Source organism: Cuculus canorus, chromosome 5 (genome assembly GCF_017976375.1).
Source record: "Cuculus canorus isolate bCucCan1 chromosome 5, bCucCan1.pri, whole genome shotgun sequence".
Taxonomy (NCBI): Eukaryota; Metazoa; Chordata; class Aves; order Cuculiformes; family Cuculidae; genus Cuculus; species Cuculus canorus.
The window spans coordinates 24,729,475-24,750,121 of NC_071405.1; the positions used below are offsets into that span (position 1 = coordinate 24,729,475).

A 20,647-nucleotide genomic window follows, 5' to 3' on the forward strand; every position below is an offset into this window, starting at 1 on the left:
TCTGGCAAATTAGTAAATATTAGAAATACCACTAGAAATATTAGAAATACCACTTTTTATGTATTGTCTGGGACTTTGCTAGGTCCATGCAGCAAGTGTGCACTAATTGCGAAATCCTCATTGATGCTATGAGTCTGTCAGCAGTCAGGTATGGATTCATCCCATCAAACAACAGAACTTAACCAAGGTATCTTAGTTAGAAGTACAGTTGCTGTTAAAGCCAGTAGAGGAAGAAAGGCACCTGCATGGTAGATTCAGATCTTAGGTGCACATTGGTAGGAAGGGAACATCTATATAGTGAAGAAATCAAAAACAATGATAGAAGGAATTTATGGAGTCTACGCTTCTAGCTTAGATGCCTCAGTAAAGTCTGGGGGACGAATTCACTGGAGACCAGAGCTGAGAGGAAGGATGCTATTTTTTTTTCCAGAATAAAAACAGTTGTAGAATTATGAACAAGGAATTTGTTATGTCTGTGTTCAAGGACACAAGAATTATGCATCTGCTTTTCTTAAAATAAGGATTATGTTAAAGAAGTACCTGCCTTCAATTTTTCATCTGCACCGGAACAGCCTGTAGGGTATCAAATACTGGGTAAATCATAGATGCTCAAGGCAAAAGGATGTCTGTAGTTAAATTGTACATGGTTTGTGTATTCAACATATAATGACTTTAGTGTTATTAAGCCTGCTTTGGCAACACTCTTGAGCAACGTGTATTCTGGATTATAAACATGCAGCACTGGATTCCAGGATTTTATCCCTTTCCCTCATCTACTCTTGTAATTCAGGAACAATTTCACTTAAGTTAGTGAGCGTTTCCACTTTAAAATTGAGTCAGCTCTGCAGTCCCCAGGTGGCAGCGTTTGCACTGCAGAGACACAAAACGCCCAGGTCGAGGCTCCAAGAGTGCCGGGTTACGCTGGGTTTAGGAGGACCGTGCTCATGCTCAGGGCTACATTGGGAGTCAGTTTGGCCAAGTCTTGTTGCTGACTGCAGGAAAACAACTTCCAGCTTGTTTTCCTAAAAGTGCTTCTGAAAGACTGTGTAATTTAAACAAGCATTCCAATAAAGTTCAGAACAAAAAAAATCATGATTTTATGTTAAAACACATCTAGCTTGGGTCTGTCCTAGAAACCGACATTAGAAGAGTTTCTATTTGCAAAACCAGAAAGTGTGTTATTCTGTATCTGAAGAATTGATTAAGAGAAGAATGATCACCAAATCCTCTATATTCTGCTATACTGATTATTTGATCCACAATTTATGGAAAATAGACTATTCCATTAATCAAGCACATTTATAAATATGAAGTATACTTAATTTTATTGAAGGCAGATTTTTTGATGTGTCCAAGCAGTAGAAATAAAATTGTTTTTCTTCCAAATGTAAACCTATGGCAAGCAAGTTACAACATTAGAAATTGGCTCTGCCCTGATTTTTCTCATTAAAATAAAAAATAAGAAAAACCTTCCAAAACCCCAAGGTAGTTGTGGTTACTTCCTTTTCAAATTAGATATTTACATTTCTTTCTAGTTCTTCTGGTTAAATACCACCATCAATACAACTGTCCTGAATTTACAGTGCTGTAAGACTTCTGTTTTGAATCTTGATGGTTCTTTAATCTTTTATTTCAGTGACAGCTCAGAAACTAGTTCACTGTGACTGAAGTGTTTTCATCTATGAAAAAGCAAAGACAATCAGAAACAGTCTTTCAAAGCTGTCAGGGGAGTATGACTAAAGATAGATGGACTAGCAGGAAAAAAATTATTAAATATTCTCTCTGCAGCGATGGCACTGGAGTAATTTTGTCAGGATTGAAAAACTTGCATCTGTAGATTAGTAATAATGAATTATAATTTTCAGAGAAGTTTCAACATCTGTTGTAATTTTGTATGTTCCATTCTCTTTAAAACAAAGACTTCAATTTCAATGTCCAAGGAGAGCAAAGATGCTCTGTGCAATAGGCTTGGTTTCCCCAGGTGGTATTCTGAAACTGAGTACCATGGAAAATATAGATCAGTATTAACTTCTGGCATACCCCCTTCAGCTTTTAAAATAAAATAAACAAGCAGTCTCATGCTGAAATAAAATTTCTGAAACAGCCTTACACTGTTATCTACCATTTGCCCCCAGAAGCAGATGAAGGAGAAAATGAACTACAGCTTCAGAGTGTTGGTGCCATGACTGTATATGTTAATTGGAAGTGCTTTACTCTACACTGATGGGGTAGTTACAACCTGTATCACTGTAGCAGTGGCTAGAGAATCTGTCCTCCCAGGTGAGGTGTGAGGAAATGGTACTAGCTAAAGAACACGTAAGAAGGGACCTCAGTAACTTCGAATTAAATTATTCCAGTGGTAGCAGTCTAAAGAGTAAACTCTTAAAAGCAGGGCTCTGGAACTGTGAAAGAGCAAGGAACTACTTCCAGCTGTAGAGAAAAAGTTCATGTAGAAAGCATGAAACTGAGAAGCTGAGTACCTGAAAACAAGTAGTAGAACATGAAAACTGTTATTTTAGAATACCATATGTCATTTATCTAGAGCAATCTCTTGGTGTTAGAGGGTCTGTCTCAGGTAGTTTTGTTCCCTATGGTCCTGTACTGCACGTTTAGCTGCTACTGCCACAGCTGATGAGTTCAAATTAGTCTCTTCCTCTCTAGTTACTTCAGCCACATCTCTCAGACATTTCTGGACAAATTCTGCACGAGCAGGATATTCAGTGTTTGGGGAGGAGAAAAATCCTTGTTTTCTCTTCCTCCATAAAACTGAGCAAGTACATTTCTTGAGATAACAAAAGCATAGAACTGGCAAAATACATGCCAGATGGGCCTGCTTAATCACTGATTCACTATCATTTGTTTGTGTAGACTGCTAACTCTTCGCTCTTCACACCTTGCTAACATATTCTGCACCTTGTCAAAAAAACCTCAAGCTGAGGCTCTTACCACCACCATTGCATCTTAGGCTGTCTTGGAAGTGAGCTTGGAGGACGTACTCTGACAAGAAGCCTGGAGAAGGATGCCACAGTTGTCTGCTTCAGGCTTTTGGCATTTAAAGGCAAGAGAAAGCACAGAATAAATAAATAAAATAACTGCCAGATGTTTTGTTGCTATTGGTGAAATGCGACTAGCTATAAACTAGCTCCAGTCTGCAAGTTGAACTGACAAGTTAGCATGGTGCTGGTGCTGGACTAGTAGCTTCTAAGCTGTGCTTAGTGCCGTGGCACTGTAAGTCTCCAGCATCCACCCAGCTCTGCATGTGGAGGAGAGAACATATCCCTCTCTGTGCATGTCCAGCCACTGCTGTTCTTAAATAATCTCCTACCGGTAATGCTGATAACATTTTTTCTGCCTTTGTTTGTTACCCTGTCACATATTATGCTTCGATGCTGGCAGGTGGCTTGACCTCACGTGGTCCTCTATCCTTGCTGCAGACAGCTCCTCTCCTAGCAGACTGCTTTGCAGCTTGTTTATACAAACTGGATTAGCAATGTTTCAGGTAGGATGTGGAGGAAGGAGATATTCTCTGCAGTGTGGGGCAGGGAAATATTTGAGGTACTGGTCATTTACTGGTCAGATCATTTTGTGGATGAAGGTGGTAAGTGAACTGCAATTGTGGGCAAAAGGCAATAACAGAGAGCGTGCAATTTGAGGTGCTGATCATTTGTGTGGACGGCACATGCATGTGAGTTTAGGGGAAGTAAGATTGTTAAGACGTTGGTAGAAGGGAAGACAGTTTTCTCCATTTTGCCTCACAGCATGAGCAGCTGAGACAGACTCCTCCCATCTGCTGGGCTCAGCAGCATCGCTGTGCGCTGGTGGGAGGTGGCTGTAGCATCCCAAGGGGGTCCTTTTCCAGAGAGCAGATGCATACACACTCTCCTGTTGGTGCTCTCCCAAGGACAGCAGCTACCCAGTGTGTTTTGGGTTGTGTTGGCACTTCTTGCATCCAACAGAAACATCAAGGGACTTGACTGTCAGTAAGGACTCCTTGCCTTCTAATCATCCTACAGGCTTTCAGCAATAGAAAGTTAGCAAAGGACTGGGAAACTCCTGGCAGCAGCAGTTACTGGCTGGTCGGGATACCCCAGTTGTGCTGCTCTCTCACTGGGATAAAAAGATGGGCCCTATAATGCACCATGGATCCCGACTCTTCCGCTTCAGGTCTGCCAGTTGGAGCAGCCACTGCATCCACAGCTCCCCACCGGAGGAAAAAGTAGGACTGGTGGTGAGTTGTATGTTTGTGCCCTCACTTTTCCTTTCCTCATCCACAGCTTGGGTGTAGGACCCAGTCTTCTCAGGAAGAGATCCCTCTCTCTATTCTTGCCCGTGTAGTCAATGTAGATTTTCTTCAGCCCAGTTAGACTCCAGCTCTCTCCAGGAGTTCCCCTCCACTCCTCACAGAAGTTTTTCTCCTCCCACCTCCTAGATAGCAAATTTGTTCCTGAGAGGAATGCTCTCAGAGCATCCTATAGAGATGTCACAAATTCCCATTTCTGTGGAGTGCCCTTTTAGTGAGCTTTGATTATACTCCCCAGCACAACTACTCCAATATGTGGTTATAGAAGACACATAACTAAATTTTTAGCAGCAACTCTCTCACCTATTATATCAACTCGTTGTGTTAGTTATGATACCCAAAATTCTTGTATATGATTAGTGGTGACCTGCTTTACTGTAACTATTAAGCAAATAATACTGTTTCTGTAAAGATTTTATTCATAGAAAACTAAAGAAATAGGCCCCAAAGGTCCTAATTCTGTAGGAAAATAATAAATTTGCCATCTCTTTTAATGTGTCTTTTACACTTCTAAATGTGTTTGTGCATGATATGGAATAAGATAATTTTTATCCAGCTGCCATGGATTACTAGTGCTTCTAGTCCAAACATGTAAAATAATTTTTCCTTTAGAATCTGTCACGTTTCTGGGATTATAGCTGCAGAAGCTCAAAAATATCACATAATGTGGTTGGCAATAGACTGCTTACCTTGGGAGCATTCCCACTAGTTTAGCTGTATTTAACCTTGTTTCCTTTAATTTAGGAGACAATCATCGGATTCTCAGCATTTTCACTGGCAGTTCTTGGACCGGCTGGATGGTTCCTGTGCCACCTTTCAACCTATAAAAAGAAATAGGAGGCATCTCTTCAAAATTAAGACTTGGAGACTGCAATAAGTGTTAATACTCCTAACTTGGGCTCTCTTAAAAGGGAGAACACAGGGGCTTGAGGGCCAGTTTAAAACAAAGTGATTGAACCATGAGTTCAAGTTTTATGTATGTCACATAGCTTCTGTATGAGAAAAAGGTCCATGCAAAGAATACAGCTAACTAAAGTCCCAGTTCACACACGGTCACCAGTCCTGTGGGACAGGGCCCTGGTCAGAAAGCTTTTGTGGGTATTGTAGAAATGAACTCAGGTATAAAATGGCAGAGCAGTGCAAAATAGTGGTAGTCTGCTCCTCCATCTTCTGCTGCAGTTGGACCTGTCTGCATGGACCAGCCTGAATGTGTCATCAGGTACCATCGAAACTTTAAACTAAATAAATGGGAGAAAATAAAAAAAAAAATTGCAGTACTTTCATTTATTTAATTTATGTCAGACAAAAACACTGAGTGTGTAAGGTGATTCATCTTTATCCTTTACATGTGTTCTTTTGACCTAATCTACTTTTCCACCAGAATAAATGTTTTTCTGCAGGTCATGATTGTCAGATACTTCAATTTATTTTCATTTTTTAGATTAAAATGTGTGACATTTGAGAAATTTTCCCATGCCTGCTGTTTGTAATGAATGCTATGATAAATACTTTGAATTCTAGACTACATTTGAAGTACAATAAATAATACTTGTTATGCCATGTTATATGTTATATGTTATAAAGAAACATTTTCTAATGATTTTATGCCCATCTTGCAAAAAAATACAAATAGTAACCTTTTGTGATGCTAAAGTATTAGTTATGATGCTGAAGTATTAGTAGAATATGATTTGTGATTCCATCAAGCCATTTGTAATGTCTAATATCAGAATAGATTTTGAAAGTAGGGCCATGAATGTATGAAAGTGTACATTCTTGCTGCACTTCCAAAGTATGATTTTCAAATATCAGTTCTCTTCAGACTTTCAACCACCACCGAAGTTTTCAGAAAAAAAATGGAGGCACTCTGATTGTTTAAAGAAAATGGTATTGGTTTATGGTTTCCAAAAAACTATAGCTTTGTCACTGAATTGAACAGCTTGATCTGAAAGCCCAGTTATGTATGTGGAAGTTTTCCCACAGATTTTGATGAGTTTTGGATAGATGTCTACATTCCTGGTATCCAGAGAAAAACCTATGCCAGTAACTGAAATGTGACTGGGCGAATACTCTCTGAAACTGCTCCTGCACACCATGAGCACATCCACTGAAATCAGTAAGGCTATTTTGCAGAATCATTTGTAAAAACTGGTTTTGAACATTTCAGTGTGCCTGCTTGTCCTGCATCTGATTTTGTCACCCATTTCTCACCTAGTAATAACTAAATAAATCAGTAAGTTATGACATTTCAGTTGTTGTAGATGTCCTCTTAAATTATGGCAATGAATAATAGGATTGCCTGGTTATAATGCATACTCAGGGTATGTGAGTGAAACATTGAGAATTGCACTAGATGAAATGTGGTAAAAAAAAGTCATTTGAGAGCTGTAATTCTACAGCTGGGGAATACCAAACACGAAGCACCTGCCTAAGATCAGCGGGTTAGGAGGAGGTGGAAGGAGACTGTTGGAGAAAGGTTCCCTGCTGTGTTTCTCTGCATATAAACATCAATGGTTTGCATTTCTTGTAGATGTGCCATAGCTGGTTTTAAGCTGGCTACAGGTAGTAGTGCAGGTAACATATGACCAAAGGTAAGTGGCTGAAGCCTGTCCTGCCATAGGAACATAAGTAACAGTCATTTAAGCTAAGACAAAAAGTCTTTTATTGAATTAAACTTTGGAATATTCACATGGTTTGTGATTATAGTTACATGCTGCAGTACATATTTATGGTAAAATACTCATAGCTCTAAGTAGAAGGTGAAGCGGCCGTGGTGAATTTCTGCTGCTATATTTACTCTTCTCAAGAATGGATGCTCTGGATGAGATCACACTTAAAATTAAGAGATCAGTGATAGTCAGCTTAGGGTCCATACACACACTAGGTCTGCAAAAGTAGCTGGAGAATGCTAACCAATTGCAGGTAGGCTTATATTTGCTATAGGTAGGGCAACACATCCACTTTACAATTTGTAAGGATCTGCAGATGAGAAAAATATCAGCATTCCCATGTAAAGTGCAGCAGCTTTCTTACAGGCTGCACAGTGCTCCAGTTCTGCCAGTTTAGTTCACTTTGTGTATCACACCACGGCTGTAGTCTCTGATATTCCACCCTTCAGTTCATCTTATGTACCTCCTGAACTTCTCAGTGGAGCAAACCAGTTTGGAGTAGTAGCTTGCTTACTGGCTGCTAGGAACAGATACATGAGCAAAATCAGCCACCTTTAGTTGTTACTGAGCTGGAACCTGAACTCTGGCATGGGTCACAAACACGGTACAGGCAGTAAGATGATGCGGGCCTTAGCAGCATTGCATGTCATGTGCTTTCTCTTCACCTTCTTCATGGAAACCCCCATGCCTTCTTTTGCTCTCTTTTTGTTTTACTGTTTTTGTCCAGCAGAGGCCTTTCCCAAACATTTTTACTTCAGTATAGAAATAGTAAAGCCGAATAAAATTATACTCTGGGTTTCTTGTCTTCTGTGTTCATGTCTTAGCCATTGGGCCAGGTTTTTGACAATTGTCATTTTAATTCCTAAAGCTTTACTGACACTACAATGTGCTTTTACTTTAGCCGTGTAGGTAGTTGGTATAGTCAATTCTGCACAAGTCAGAGATGAGAGGTAACAAGACCATTCAAATTATTGAGGGGAGATCTGTATCACCTAGGTTGATACTAATTTTCACAAACACAGCATGGTAGCTTGTCTCAAATATTGTGCTTCTTAGAGCTAGTAAAGCCAGTATTTGATTGTTTAATAGTCCTAGTACATGCTCATCAGGTTTGTGCTGTTTTTCTATGCAGGTCACCATTTATTTCTCAGAACTCCACTGCTATGGCAACAAATTATGTATTTTGTTCACTTAGAGGCTAATGAGATTACTGTAGAAGAGAAATTGAGGGCTTTTATCAGAGTTTTTTTTACAGTGACAGATACAGACAAATGTAATAATAAAGCTAACATCCACAGAGTTAATTGAAGTGATTGTCATAATAAGAAGATTACAGATTTGTAAATACAAGCAAATGACCACTGTAGTTGCTAATTATGTTTCTTCCCCCCCCCCGAAGTCTTAATTATTCTACATTGGGGAGGGAAAGAACAAATATTAACATCACAATCTAGCGGCTCTGTTGGGATCACAGTACTAGCAATGAGACCCAGAGCTCCTTACAGCTCAGTCTCTCACTTTAAATCAACCCTGGCTTCAGCCAAGCTTCTGATCACATAACATCACAATCAATTCTGCTACGATTGCATTTATTATTCTAGTCTGGTCTAGTCTAGTCCCTATCCTAACTTCTATCCTATCCTTATTCCTACCCTACTGTACTCTACACTTTCCTCCTCAGAACAGCTATATTCCTATCCACCCACAACAAGAGGTCTGGTTGTTGCTTTTTTCTTTTCCTGCTGCTGTGTGATAGTAACACTGCAGGCAAGACAAGAAGTTCTCCTTGCATTTTTAAGTCTCAGTGCAGATTGGCTGCTTTTGATTACCTTTAAAAGGCAAAGGCAACTCGGAATGAGTCCTGAGGAAAAAAAAGCTTTTTTCCTGAGAAATCACGTCACTCCTATTTTCAGGAAGTACAAGCAGGAAGATGCAGGAAACTATAGGCCAGTCAGCCTCACCTTGATCTCTGGGAAGATGATGGAGCATATTGGAAACCAATTCCAATGACAAGAATGTGACGGGGAGTAGTCAGTGTGAATTTACAAAGGGAAAATCATGCCTGTCCAACCTTTCACAACAAAATGACTAGCTCTGTGGATGTGGGGAGAGCAGTAGATGTTTATCTTTAGTAAGACTTTCATCACTGTCTCATAACATTGGCACTGACAAACTGATGAAGTGTGGACTAGATAAGATGACAATACTGTGAATTGCAAAGGGTACAAACAAACTGCCAGGCTCAAAGGACTGTGGTCAGTGGCACAAAGTCCAGCTGGAAACCAGTCACTACTACAGAGGTCAGTACTGGGGCCAGTAGTGTTTCATGCCTTTGCCAGTGACTCGGATGACGGGACACCCTCTGCAAATATGCAGATGGTACAAAAATGGGAGGAGCAGTTGATACACCAGGTGGTTGTGGTGCCATTCAGATGGACCTTGAGAGAAATGGGCCAACAGTAATCCCATGAAGCTCAGCAGATGAAAATTCAAGTCCTGCACCTTGGGAGGAATAACCTAAACAGGTTAAGGGCTGACTAGTTTCTAAGTACCTCTGCAGAGAAAGACCTGGGTTTCCTGGTAGACCGTAAGTTGACCACAAGTCAGCAATGAGCCTTTGTACCAAGAAGGCCAACAGGATCCTGGGCTGCATTAGGAAAAGCATGGCCAACTGGTCAAGGTATGCAATTATTGCCCTCCAGCCAGCACTGGTGAGACCCTGTCTGGAGTGCTGTTCTGGGCTTATCAGTACAAGAAACAGATATACTGGAGTGAGTCAAGAGAAGGGATGTATGATAAGACTGGAGCATCTGTCACATGAGGAGAGGATCAGAGAGCTGGGATTGTTTAGCCTTAAGAAGAAAAAGCTTGGGGAGGGTTCTTGTCAGTGTGTATAAATACCTGAGGAGAGGGAGTAAGAAAATGGATCCAGACTTTTCTCAGTGGCACTCAGTGACAGGATGAGCGGCAATGGGCACAAACTGAAATATAGGAAATTCCACTTAAACATACAAAAAAAATTTCTACTTTGAGGATGGTTAAACCTTGGAAGAGATTACTTAGAGAGGTTGTGGGATCTCCATCCTTGCAGATATTTGAAACCTGGCTGGACATGACCCCACACAGTCTGTTCCAGTTTACCTGGCTTTGAGCAGGGAAGTTGGTGTAGACAAGTTCTGGAGGTTCCTTCCAACGTCAGTGACTATGGTTCTGCGAAATTTCCAGATTGTTCTTTTTGGTTTTTATCAGCATGTAAGTAAGTTTTCCATTCCCCATTCATTTATTGTTAAAAATATGTTCTTGCATTAGTGATTTTTGGACTTTCAGATGCCTGCAGCTTTTTTTTTTTTTTTTTTACTCCGTTAACTGAGTGCATGCAGGGGTAAAAAACATATAGCTATAAACCTTAGATGCTTAAAAATGTTTCCAGTGGAGCAATGTACCCATTTTATTAGACAAATTCATGAGGACATTGCTGAGAAATGGTAACTTCTATTCAGCTCAGAGACTTCAGAAATTAGTTCCTGCAGTGCCATATTCCTGTATTTGCTTCTTTGTGCCATTTGTTCACAATTTAAAGCACGAGTCTCTATAGTTGTGTTAACAAAGTAGGCAAATATATAAAACTGTTTGACCAAATAACTGATGACTTGCATCAGGATTTATTCAGGGTTCAGGCACTGTTCAGGTACACAGAACTCATAAACAATACATTGTTTTCCATATAACTGAATTACGTGCTGCACTGTATAGGATCTTGTTCAGTAAATGCAGGCATAGCTTCAATTTTCAGGCACCAAAGAAGGAATCTTACATTAGAAATGAAATTTGTATTTTCTCATTGTATTCCTGCTTTATTGACCTGATTGTTTTTAGTAGGCTTACCACTGCAGTATGTGAACACTTGGTATATTTTAAAGGATACCTATGGGAGCTTAGTTCCTCTCAGTGCACAGTTCCCTATTGTTCTGTAATGAGCAATAGAGCAGTTCAGATTGATTTGTTGCATCAACAGACATATTATTCAAAATAAACATGAGACCTGCCTTCAACAGCTAATTTCAGTGAGGTCTGAGAGCCGTTTGTCTATATTTTCATCACTTATGTTCTGTGTTGTGAGACCTAGGATTGGGGGAAGTGGGGCTTGCAGCACCTTGTGTCCTCCCTGGGCACTTCATTAAATTAAATAAACAGAAGAAGTCTTGCAGACTTCAGTAGGATTGGCTATTATGTCTATTTCTAATAGAAGAATCATAGAATCCCTAAGCTGGAAAAGAACTTTGAGATCATCAAGTCCAACCATAAAACCGTAAAAAATAAACTTAAATGTCTTCTCTTAAATGTTTAAATGTAATAGCATAAACTTAAATGTTCAGGTAGAAACCTATGGAATCATGCAACACACCCTGCAGGAAGGAGCAAGCCACATATAGGAAAGGGCCAGTGCTTTTTGCATTTGGGAGGTGCTGCTTATGGAAATGGAGGTGACTCCTCTCCCAGTTAACGCCTTTCAGTTGCCGCTAAGTCCCACTATAGTCATTGAAGCTTGTTCATAGTGGCCACTGGTAGTGGCTCTTCTCTCTCTTTGAGGCTCGCAAGCAGCAGGCAGCATGGAAAGAGCTATGGCTTCAAGAGAAGGCAATGAGAGCTCTATTTTGGATCAAATTAGGTGGTGCTGAAAAAACATGGCACATGCAATATTTTTAGAGGATTGCATTGAGGGAAAAAACCAACCTATTAAAAGCCAGTGAACAGCATCTGCCCATTCCCTGCAGCTCCTGGCACAGAATGTGCACTGTCCCCAAATCAGGGCAGCAGTAATTTGGAGGCACTGCTTTGCACAATGAATAATAAAACATACCTATTTTCCTCCACCCCCACAGCACAGTTCTCCCTGGTTGCCGCAGCCCTGCTCATCTCACACAGCCCAGTGTTTTGGAGGAGAGTATGTGAAATTGGCCTTTTATCTCTATGCATCACGGCTCCCATGGCCTGGCTGATGAAATACTGCTGCTTCCACCTATCTTTCTCAGAGGTGTGAGGATCAGAGAGGTTGTTTTGGAAAGTTTCAGGGAAGAAAAACATAGTTGGCTGTTAATTTCTGAGGCCTAGGAAGGCCAAGTCAGGATGCTGTGGAAACCAGCGTGACACACACTGATGAAAGAATTAATCTCTGAGCGAACATAGAATCATAGAATAGTTTGGGAGGGACCTTAAAGCTCATCTAGTTCCAAACCCCCTGCCATGGACAGGAACACCTCCCACCAGCCCAAGGCCCCATCCAACCTGGCCTTGAACACCTGCAGGGATGGGGCATCCATAGCTTCCCTGGGCAACCTGTGCCGGTGCCTCACCACCCTCATTGTGAAGAATTTCTTCCGAATGTCTAGTCTAAATCTTCCCCCTTCCATTTTAAAGCCATTCCTCCTTGTCCTATCATTACATACCCTTGTAAACAGTCCCTCCCCAGTTTTCTTGTAGCCCCTTCAGGTACTGAAAGGTCACTATAAGGTCTTCTCAGAGCCTTCTCTTCTCTAGATTGAACAACCCCAACTCTTTCAGCCTGTCCTCATAGCAGAGGTGCTCCAGCCCTCTGATCATCCTTGTAGCCTCCTCTGGACCCGTTCCAACAGCTCCATATCCTTCTTAGGTTGAGGATTCCAGAACTGGACACAGTATTCCAGATGAGGTCTCACAAGAGAGGAACAGAAGGGAAGAATCCCCTCCCTCGACCTGCTGGCCACACTGCTTTTGATGCAGCCCAGGATATGGACATTGCTGGCTCATGTCGAGCTTCTCATCGACCAGCACCCCCAAGTCCTTCTCCGCAGGGCAACTCTCAGTCACATCATCCCCCATCGTGTATTGAAATTGGAGATTGCCCCGACCCAGGTGTGGGACGTGGGACGTTGCACTTGGCTCTCTTGACCCTCACCCTGGCCTAGCTCAGCGTTTCCCCCTCTCAACCCTGAAGGACAAGCGGCCGCCCGGGCTGTGCGCACCCTTTAAGAGTACGCGGCCCCTTTAAGAGGCGCGCGGCCCCTTTAAGAGCGCCCCCCGCGGTCCCTCCCCATCCCCGTCGGCGCTGCCGGAGCAGAGCGGCCGCTTTGCTGCTTTGCCGCTGTGGCGGCGGCCCGGGCAGCGCCATGTCCACCAAGGCGGAGCAGTGTGAGTGCCGGGGCCGCGGCGAAGGGAGAGGGAGCCGCTTTCAGCCCCGTGCGGGGCCCTGGGCTGAGGCAGGAGCGAGCGATCGGAGCCCCGGGGCGGGGAGAGGCCCGTCTCGCCAATCCCGGGGGATGCGGCACCGGCGGGGCCCGTGGGCATCGGGAAGGGGTCCCTGCTGCGAGAAAAGCGGGGGGGGGGGGGCGCTGACAGGGAAGGGCAGGGAGTCGAGGGGGCCTCCATGAAAATGGGGGAGAAAATTGGCAGGGGGAAGATTTAGGCTAGACATTAGGAAGGAATTGGTCACGCTGAGGGCGGTGAGGCGCTGGCACGGGTTGTCCAGGGAAGCTGTGGCTGCCCCATCCCTATCCAAGGCCAGGTTGGATGGGGCTTAGACCAACCTGCTCTAGTGGGAGGTGTCCGTGCCCGTCGCAAGGGGGTTGCAACTGGATGGGTTTTAAGGCCCCTTCCAAACCAAACCGTTCTATGACTCTATATGTGCTAATGCTGTTCTGATCTAAGGATAAGAATACTTTTGGGTTTACTGCTTATTAACAGTGATGAATGATGTTGCCATTAAAATATTATTTGGATGCTAATTTATTGCTGCAGGGATGTGCTTCTGGCCTCGTAAATAGAGGCATTATATTTTGACTGTACCACAGCCCTGAAGTGTGCAGTGTTTGGATTTGTCCTGTTCTGTTACTTCTGTCTTCCCCACCTGAGTTGTGTAATTGTTTCTTCTTTCTTGTGTTACTTATACAGTAATTATGCTTCTTTAACAATGGTGTATGGAAGGATTTCTGCCACCTTTTGTCCCAGCACTAGTTTTGGCATTTTCTTTCTTTTCTGTTCTGCCTTCACTGTTTCTTCATTCCTAATGCTTTTGGTCTGCTCTGTTTGGGCTTCTCTTTCATGTTTTCTCCTTGGCTGTTTTTAGCTGTCCATCCCTTGTACTGTTCAAGACACTGCATCTTGCCCTGCCATGTCCCTATTGCTCTCTATTTTAAGATGTACTTGGGGTCCAGGTTTCAGATCTTTCTGCCTCCTGTGTTCTTTTTCATGGTGCTCCAGGTAGAGCGTTTGGTTAATGGACATATCCTCTGCATTCTAACCTGCTGAATGTATTTTACTTACCAAGACTGCTCCCCTTACTAGTTTTTAAAGCATTACCAAATGTCTTTGTCCTCACCTGCAATTTTTGACAAATGGAGACGGACTTCGGCAAGTACTATATTGGTGTGCACACAACACTATAAGGCAAACCTTCAGACCCCAGCTGTTGCTGTTGTTGCTGCTGCCCTCGCTGAATGATGGGCAGGAACCAGAATGTCTTGGTAAGGAGTCAAGTCACAAGTTATGATGAATGTCAATTTACCAAGAACAGCAGTAAAACACTAGGAGTGCGGAAACAGACCAACCAGAACAGAAGAGGCACTGGTCAAAACATGAATCTGGCCACCTCACAGCTCTTTGGCAAGTTGTATGAAAAACAGGTAAAATGGCAACAATCTGGGAAATGGTCTTGAGAAGCCTCCCAAGCATGTGACCACATACATTTTGTATCTTGTACCAGCAACATTAACACTGACTTTCGTCATTTGACTCATCACGGCATGCATGAGGTGTTTGTTTTGTTGTATTCAGAGGAAATTTGTTCTTTTTCACTTTGCATAACAGTAACTGGTGTTTACCTGTGGTAAGTAATGTCCTGGGAATGCCTGATGCCCACTCGGTTCTTATCCAGGGCATTGCAGAAACCAAGACCATCTTTGGAGATACCTAATGATTCAGTCAATGCTCACAAGGGGGCTGGGAAGTTTAGTTAGCTCTGTGTAGGTCCTAGAGAGATACCCAGCAAAGTATCCTGGAATAACTTTTTTCCCTTTTAAATTTTTTTTTTATGTGATGACCCTATGACAATGATTATGTACTTCCACAGAGTGACATCACTCTTTGAAGTGTATCTCTGGGTGCTCAGAAACTCAGAAATCTGTGTAATTCACACACTTCTAAATCTTGAAAGCTGACAAAGTGTTGCTCTTGGGCTTCCCTTCAGAAGGCTCTTTGTGTTTTGGGAGGCTGTGCTGAAATTGTCAGTATTCTGGGAAACAGAACAGAGAGGCGAGGTTAAAACCTTTAGCCTAAAACTAACATTAATATTTAGGCTTTATAAATAAGTTTTCTGTTTTGGTATTTTGTCTGGTATAATTATGTAACAATGCTGATTGATAGAAATAAATAGATTTCCTTCTTTATTAAAAAAAAAAAAAAGTAATATTCTAGATACCTTATACCCTAGCCCCAGAGAAGCAGCCAGTTCTCTGCAATACGTCTAGACCTGAGTTCTGAAATCATCTGTGGCATTTTGTTAATCTAATTCACTTGTGGATATCTGTCAGCTAACCATGGCAGCCACAGTAAAGCGTATGTCTTACTGTGAGTTCTTCTTTATTGGACACTGTGAAATGTGGTTGGTTTTCTTTGCAAATATGCCTGGCTTCATACTCATTTTTCTTCCCAACTAGAGAAATTAGCTTCACAAAATATATTTGTGGAGTAATTACTTTCTTAATCTAACCTAATCTTGGTTGATTTTTACAGGGGTCTTCACATCGGCTAAAAAAGATAAAGTGTCTAAATAATCTGGTAAATTTATTTGCAAATGTGGAACTAAAACTGGGATAGTGGGTAGAAGGAAAGAGGCATGACACAAGGAGGGGGAAAACAGGTGTTGGACTGCTAAAATAAATTTCTGTAACCTGGAGTAAAGTGCATCACGCCCAAATGTTACTGCCTCTATGGTTTTAGGGGTGCGCAGGAGGTGAGATAAGTCTAGCTGCACTGACAGGGGTCACCTTCTGCGAAGAACAGTTCGTGTGCTGTAGGCCTACAGGGTGGCCTGCAAGGCTTGGATCTTGCTCCAAGCTATACTGAGGCAGTCTGAGTCCATGCTACAAACTTCTCTTTCCAGTTGTTTAAAGGGAAAAAAAAGTAGTGATTGATTTTAATTATCCATTAACATCACTTTAAAATAAATCTAAATCACTTAAAAGTGAGGAAACATAATTAAAGTTGCCTATGTGTCCCTGGTTTATTACTTTTGCATATGCATTATGGCAGTGTACATAATTGCATTTTCACTTGCTGTTTTCCCATAGATCCCAGATCTGTTCAGTCACATGGTGGGTTTTCTCCCTGTGATGAAACGGGGTAGTGTCATGAGGGAGAACTTTGTCTGTGGAAGCTTCACTTGCTGCAGAAATGGGGAGGGTATGGTTAGTACAGCAGGAAACAGGAGAAAAGATGATGATGAAGGCAGTTGAGTGCTGAAAAACTGGGTTTCTTGTCAGACAATTCAAGCTCTTCACTTGGTAATTTGAGAGTTTCCCATTTTATGGATAACTGACTTGAAATTGTCAAACCTCATTTGTTGTGTGACTGAGCACTCACAGATGCTTTTGTTTACTGGACATCAAAGTCCAATGTACATACTGATATGTGTTCTGGCAAAATGTCTTTGTCTCTCAAGCTGAGCCTCCAACAGCACTTGCGGACACTTTCTTGGTATCTGTTCTTCAGTCTTTTTTCTGTAATATGCATACAATGCAAGTACTCATTCAGCTTGTCCACAACGTAGAAAAAAAATCGGAATGTTCCTGAAACAGCAGCAGTGAGAGGCACAGAGGCAGGAAGTTAGTGCTATTCTGTTCAGTGGGGGAATTAATCGTGTTTATTCTTTAATGAATACCATTCGACAATGAGAACACAACAAAATATTGACTAGTTGTTTGTTTAGGAAGCACGGTTTATCTTACACACTGGAAGAGCCCTGTAGGGGAACAAAATAGATCTCAGTGAAAGACTGTCATAATCCATATGCTCAAGGACTGAAGCCATTCAGCAGCATCTCCCCTTTTAACCGTGGCTTGCACAGTCTTGGTGCACTTTTAACATGATGAAAGAGTTCTTAGCCAGCTCTGCTTTCATTGAGACTGTGTCTGCGCAGAGTGATGCTGTGAACAACTGCTGAGCAGTCTAGCTGGAAGCGCAGTGAGCTGATGCAGCCTTCTGCCACAGCCAATGCACTGTTTCTCAGCAGAGTTGATTAGTCTGAGCAGAACAAAAAAGAGCTGAGTGTCTCTGCATGAGATTGTGTTGTGCCATGCAGGCAATATAACGCATTGCAGATATGGTGGGTAATCACCATTTCCCAATGCTGGACAAGGATCTATGTTACAAAATAAACTCACTGTTTTTCTAAAACAACAACAAAAAAAATGGTTTTAGGAAAGGTCTAGAGCTCCTATTACTCTTTCAAACCCCCTCACCTCCTTCATCAGATTTCCTCAGACACTTAAATAAACGGCACAAGTCTTTTCATATCTTTAGTTCATTGCATAAAGTAAATGTATGGCCTAGAGTAAATCACATAAACTCTCTGTCTTAGCTTATATCTCTGCTTTGGCTGTAGAAATATTTATCAGTCTCACATGAACCTCTTGTCATCCAATGACTCATTCATTTTAAATGAATCTTGAGATCCTTGCAGACACAGAAGTAGTGCAAGGGGGTTTTGGGTTGATTTTTTTTGTTTGTTTTTTTTTTTTTGTTTATCCGCGTGTTGCTTTTATAATTTGCCAGCACTAAGTTGGTCTAATACAGATGCAGGCATTCACTTCTGTTACTTCCCCTTGGCACTCTTTTACTGAAGTGTTAATTTATTCAGTTAAAATAGAAAGAATGTAGGGACTTTTATGATTTTTACAGTTTAATTCTTAAATAAAAAAAAAGTCAGAAGTGGTAGGAATAGACATGATTCTGTCAAAGTCTGCAGAAAAACCTAAATGAAAGTTTTTGTGTTTGTTTTTTGTCTTTTATGTAGTTGCTTCCAAAATTCGTTACCTTCAGGAATACCACAACCGGGTTCTCCACAACATTTACCCTGTGCCCTCTGGAACTGACATTGCCAATACTCTGAAATATTTTTCTCAGACGTTATTGAGGTAAGATTTAACTAATGCTCTTGAAAAAAGAGCTAAAGAACTGTAAGGGGTATTGATTGACTTTGAATTGGTTACAACGTTTAATGGGTCAATGCTCAATCAAAAAGTTTCAGAGCATAATTTAAGAAAAGAATGGTATGAATTAATCTATTCAGTGGCTGTTGCCCAATATGCCCAGTTGAGCTGCTTATTGAGTAGCTGATTCTAAAATAAACTTGATTACACATTTGCTTGGCCCTCATAAAACTTATCTGACTGTGCAAGTATGCAGAACTTGTGGAGAAAGGAGTTTGTGACCTATAGAAATATGTACTCGTGGCCTCTTTGACAGTCCTGCTGCCTCAGGATACTAAAGCAATGAGCCAGATGAGCACAACTAGGTTCTTACTGTGCCATGGTTCGGTTCAGCTGGATGTCACTTTTGGGTTCTGGTTCAGTCCCTTGTAACAATACAAGTAGGCACAAAGTTTGTCTACGGATTTGAGTTTCAAAGGCAACAATAGGTCGGGATTGTCCTGACGTGGGGGTTTGATTTAGTCCAGTATTTAGTAATAATCACAGAATGGTTGGGGTTGGAGGAGATCTCTGGAGATCATCCAGTCCAACTCCTCTGCTAAAGCAGGTTTACCTACAGCAGGTTGCACAGGAATGCATGCAGGTGGATTTTGAATGTCACAACCTCTCTAGGCCGCCTGTTCCAATGCTTCATTGCTCTCGCAGTAAAGAAGTTTTTCCTCATGTTCAAGTGGAACTTCCTGTGTTCCAGTTTGTGCCCGTTGCCCCTTGTCCTGTCACTGGCACCACTGAAAAGAGTCTGGCCCCATCCTCTTGAAACCTGTCTTTTAGGTATTTATAAGCATCAATAAGGTTCCCTTTTAATCTTCTCTTTTCCTGGCTAAACAGACCAAGCTCACTCAGCCTCTCCTTATACAAGAGGTGCTCCCATCCCCTCATCATGCTTGTGGCCTTCTGCTGCACTCATTCCATTAGTTCCATGCCTTTCTTGAACTGGGGAGCCTAGGACTGGACACAATACTCCAGATGGGGCATCAGTAGGGCAGAGTAGAGGGGGAGGAGAACCCCCTTGATCTGCTAGCCACACTCTGCTTCATGTACCCCAGAATACCATTGGCTTTCTTGGCCATAAGGGCTCATGGCTGGCTCTTGGTTAGCTTGTTGTCTACCAGGACTTTCACATCCTTCTGTACAGAGCAGCTTTCCATCAGGTCCTGTACAGGTGCATGGTGGTGCTCCTCCCCAGTTGCAGGGCTCTACACTTGCCTTTGCTGAACTCTCCACCCAACTTTCTAGCCTGTCCAGGTCTTGCTGAATGACAGCACAGCCTTCCACTGTATCAGATGCTCCTCTCAGTTTTGTGTCATCAGCAAAATTGTTGAGTGTACACTCTCTCCCCTCATCCACATCATTGATGAATATGTTGAACAAGACTGAGCCCAGTACTGACCCCTGGGAAACGCTGCTGGCTACAAGCCTCCAACTAGATTCTATGCCGATGATCACAGCCCTCTGGGCTCTGCCAGCCAGCCAGTTCCCAATCCATCTCACTGTCCACTCATTTAACTCACACTTCCTAAGCTGCCCCATGAGGATGTTGTGGGGGACAGTGTGAAAAGCCTTGCTGAAGTCAAGGTAGACAACGTTCACCACTATACTATAGTATATAGTACTAAGTACCATGTGATTACAGAATACATTTTGAATAGGAAATAGTACCTGTTGTTGTGCTAAAAAGATGTGAAAAGTTGTGAGACTCAATTAGGAATGACATACACTCCACAGTGCTATCTAGTGGATTAATACTTTTAAACACTTTTTAAAATGGCTTTCAGAATTGAAAAAGTGGGTTTTGTCTGCCTACATTTTGTCTGGCACTAGTTTTCACATCCAGAAAAATGCAGTTAAAGGCTGCATGTCTATGCATAGCTTCCTGATTTATACCTGGAAAGACCTGCTGACCTACTGTCAGAAGCTAGTTTGGAAATGGAGCTATTTGCCTTATTTGGTGAGGAAACATTTACAAAATATAATTAACCCAAATATTTGTACACATGCCCCTATGATGTGCACAAGTTGAGAAGCAAGAATGTAAACTTTAAAGAATGACAGTAGTTCATTCTAACATTCAGTTTAAGCACATGGGATGTATTGAACATCTTGACTCTGTTTATAAGGAAAGATAAATAGGCAGAAATACTCATTATTAGTGGAACACTTGTTCACTGAAAACTTAAAAGCCTCCTGTTGACTTTTGAAAATTTCAAGAGTAGATTTGGTTAACCACTATGAAATTTGTTTCTCTCACCATTCAGAGTGTTAAAGAAACTTACGGCAACAGTAGGGCTACTTATTTATTTTTTTATTATATAGCTGACATGTCCTGTGTGGCAAGTTCTTTGCACTTCATGAGCAGTGGTGTTTCTGGGTTTACTAGTAAAGCTTTGTACTTAGGAACTATGAGAGTAGATCAGAAATCAGGGCAGCAATTGCAC

The 20,647-nt window shown here is 41.8% G+C and overlaps 1 protein-coding gene across 14 annotated transcripts in view; it reads left to right on the plus strand.

Moving 5' to 3' along the window:
- Positions 1-13,039: 13,039 nt before the first annotated feature.
- UNC79 (unc-79 homolog, NALCN channel complex subunit) overlaps positions 13,040-20,647 on the plus strand; it is a 115,228-nt gene continuing 107,620 nt past the window's right edge. For 13 of the 14 annotated variants that reach the window (XM_054067121.1, XM_054067118.1, XM_054067120.1 and 10 more), the window contains exons 1-2: positions 13,040-13,137; positions 18,017-18,137. In XM_054067121.1, coding sequence (XP_053923096.1) covers positions 13,116-13,137; positions 18,017-18,137 — 143 coding nt within the window. In that variant the 5' untranslated portion in view covers positions 13,040-13,115. Of the gene's footprint in view, positions 13,138-14,338; positions 14,469-18,016; positions 18,138-20,647 lie in introns of those variants that run through there. The other variant, XM_054067132.1, reaches the window with a different exon arrangement.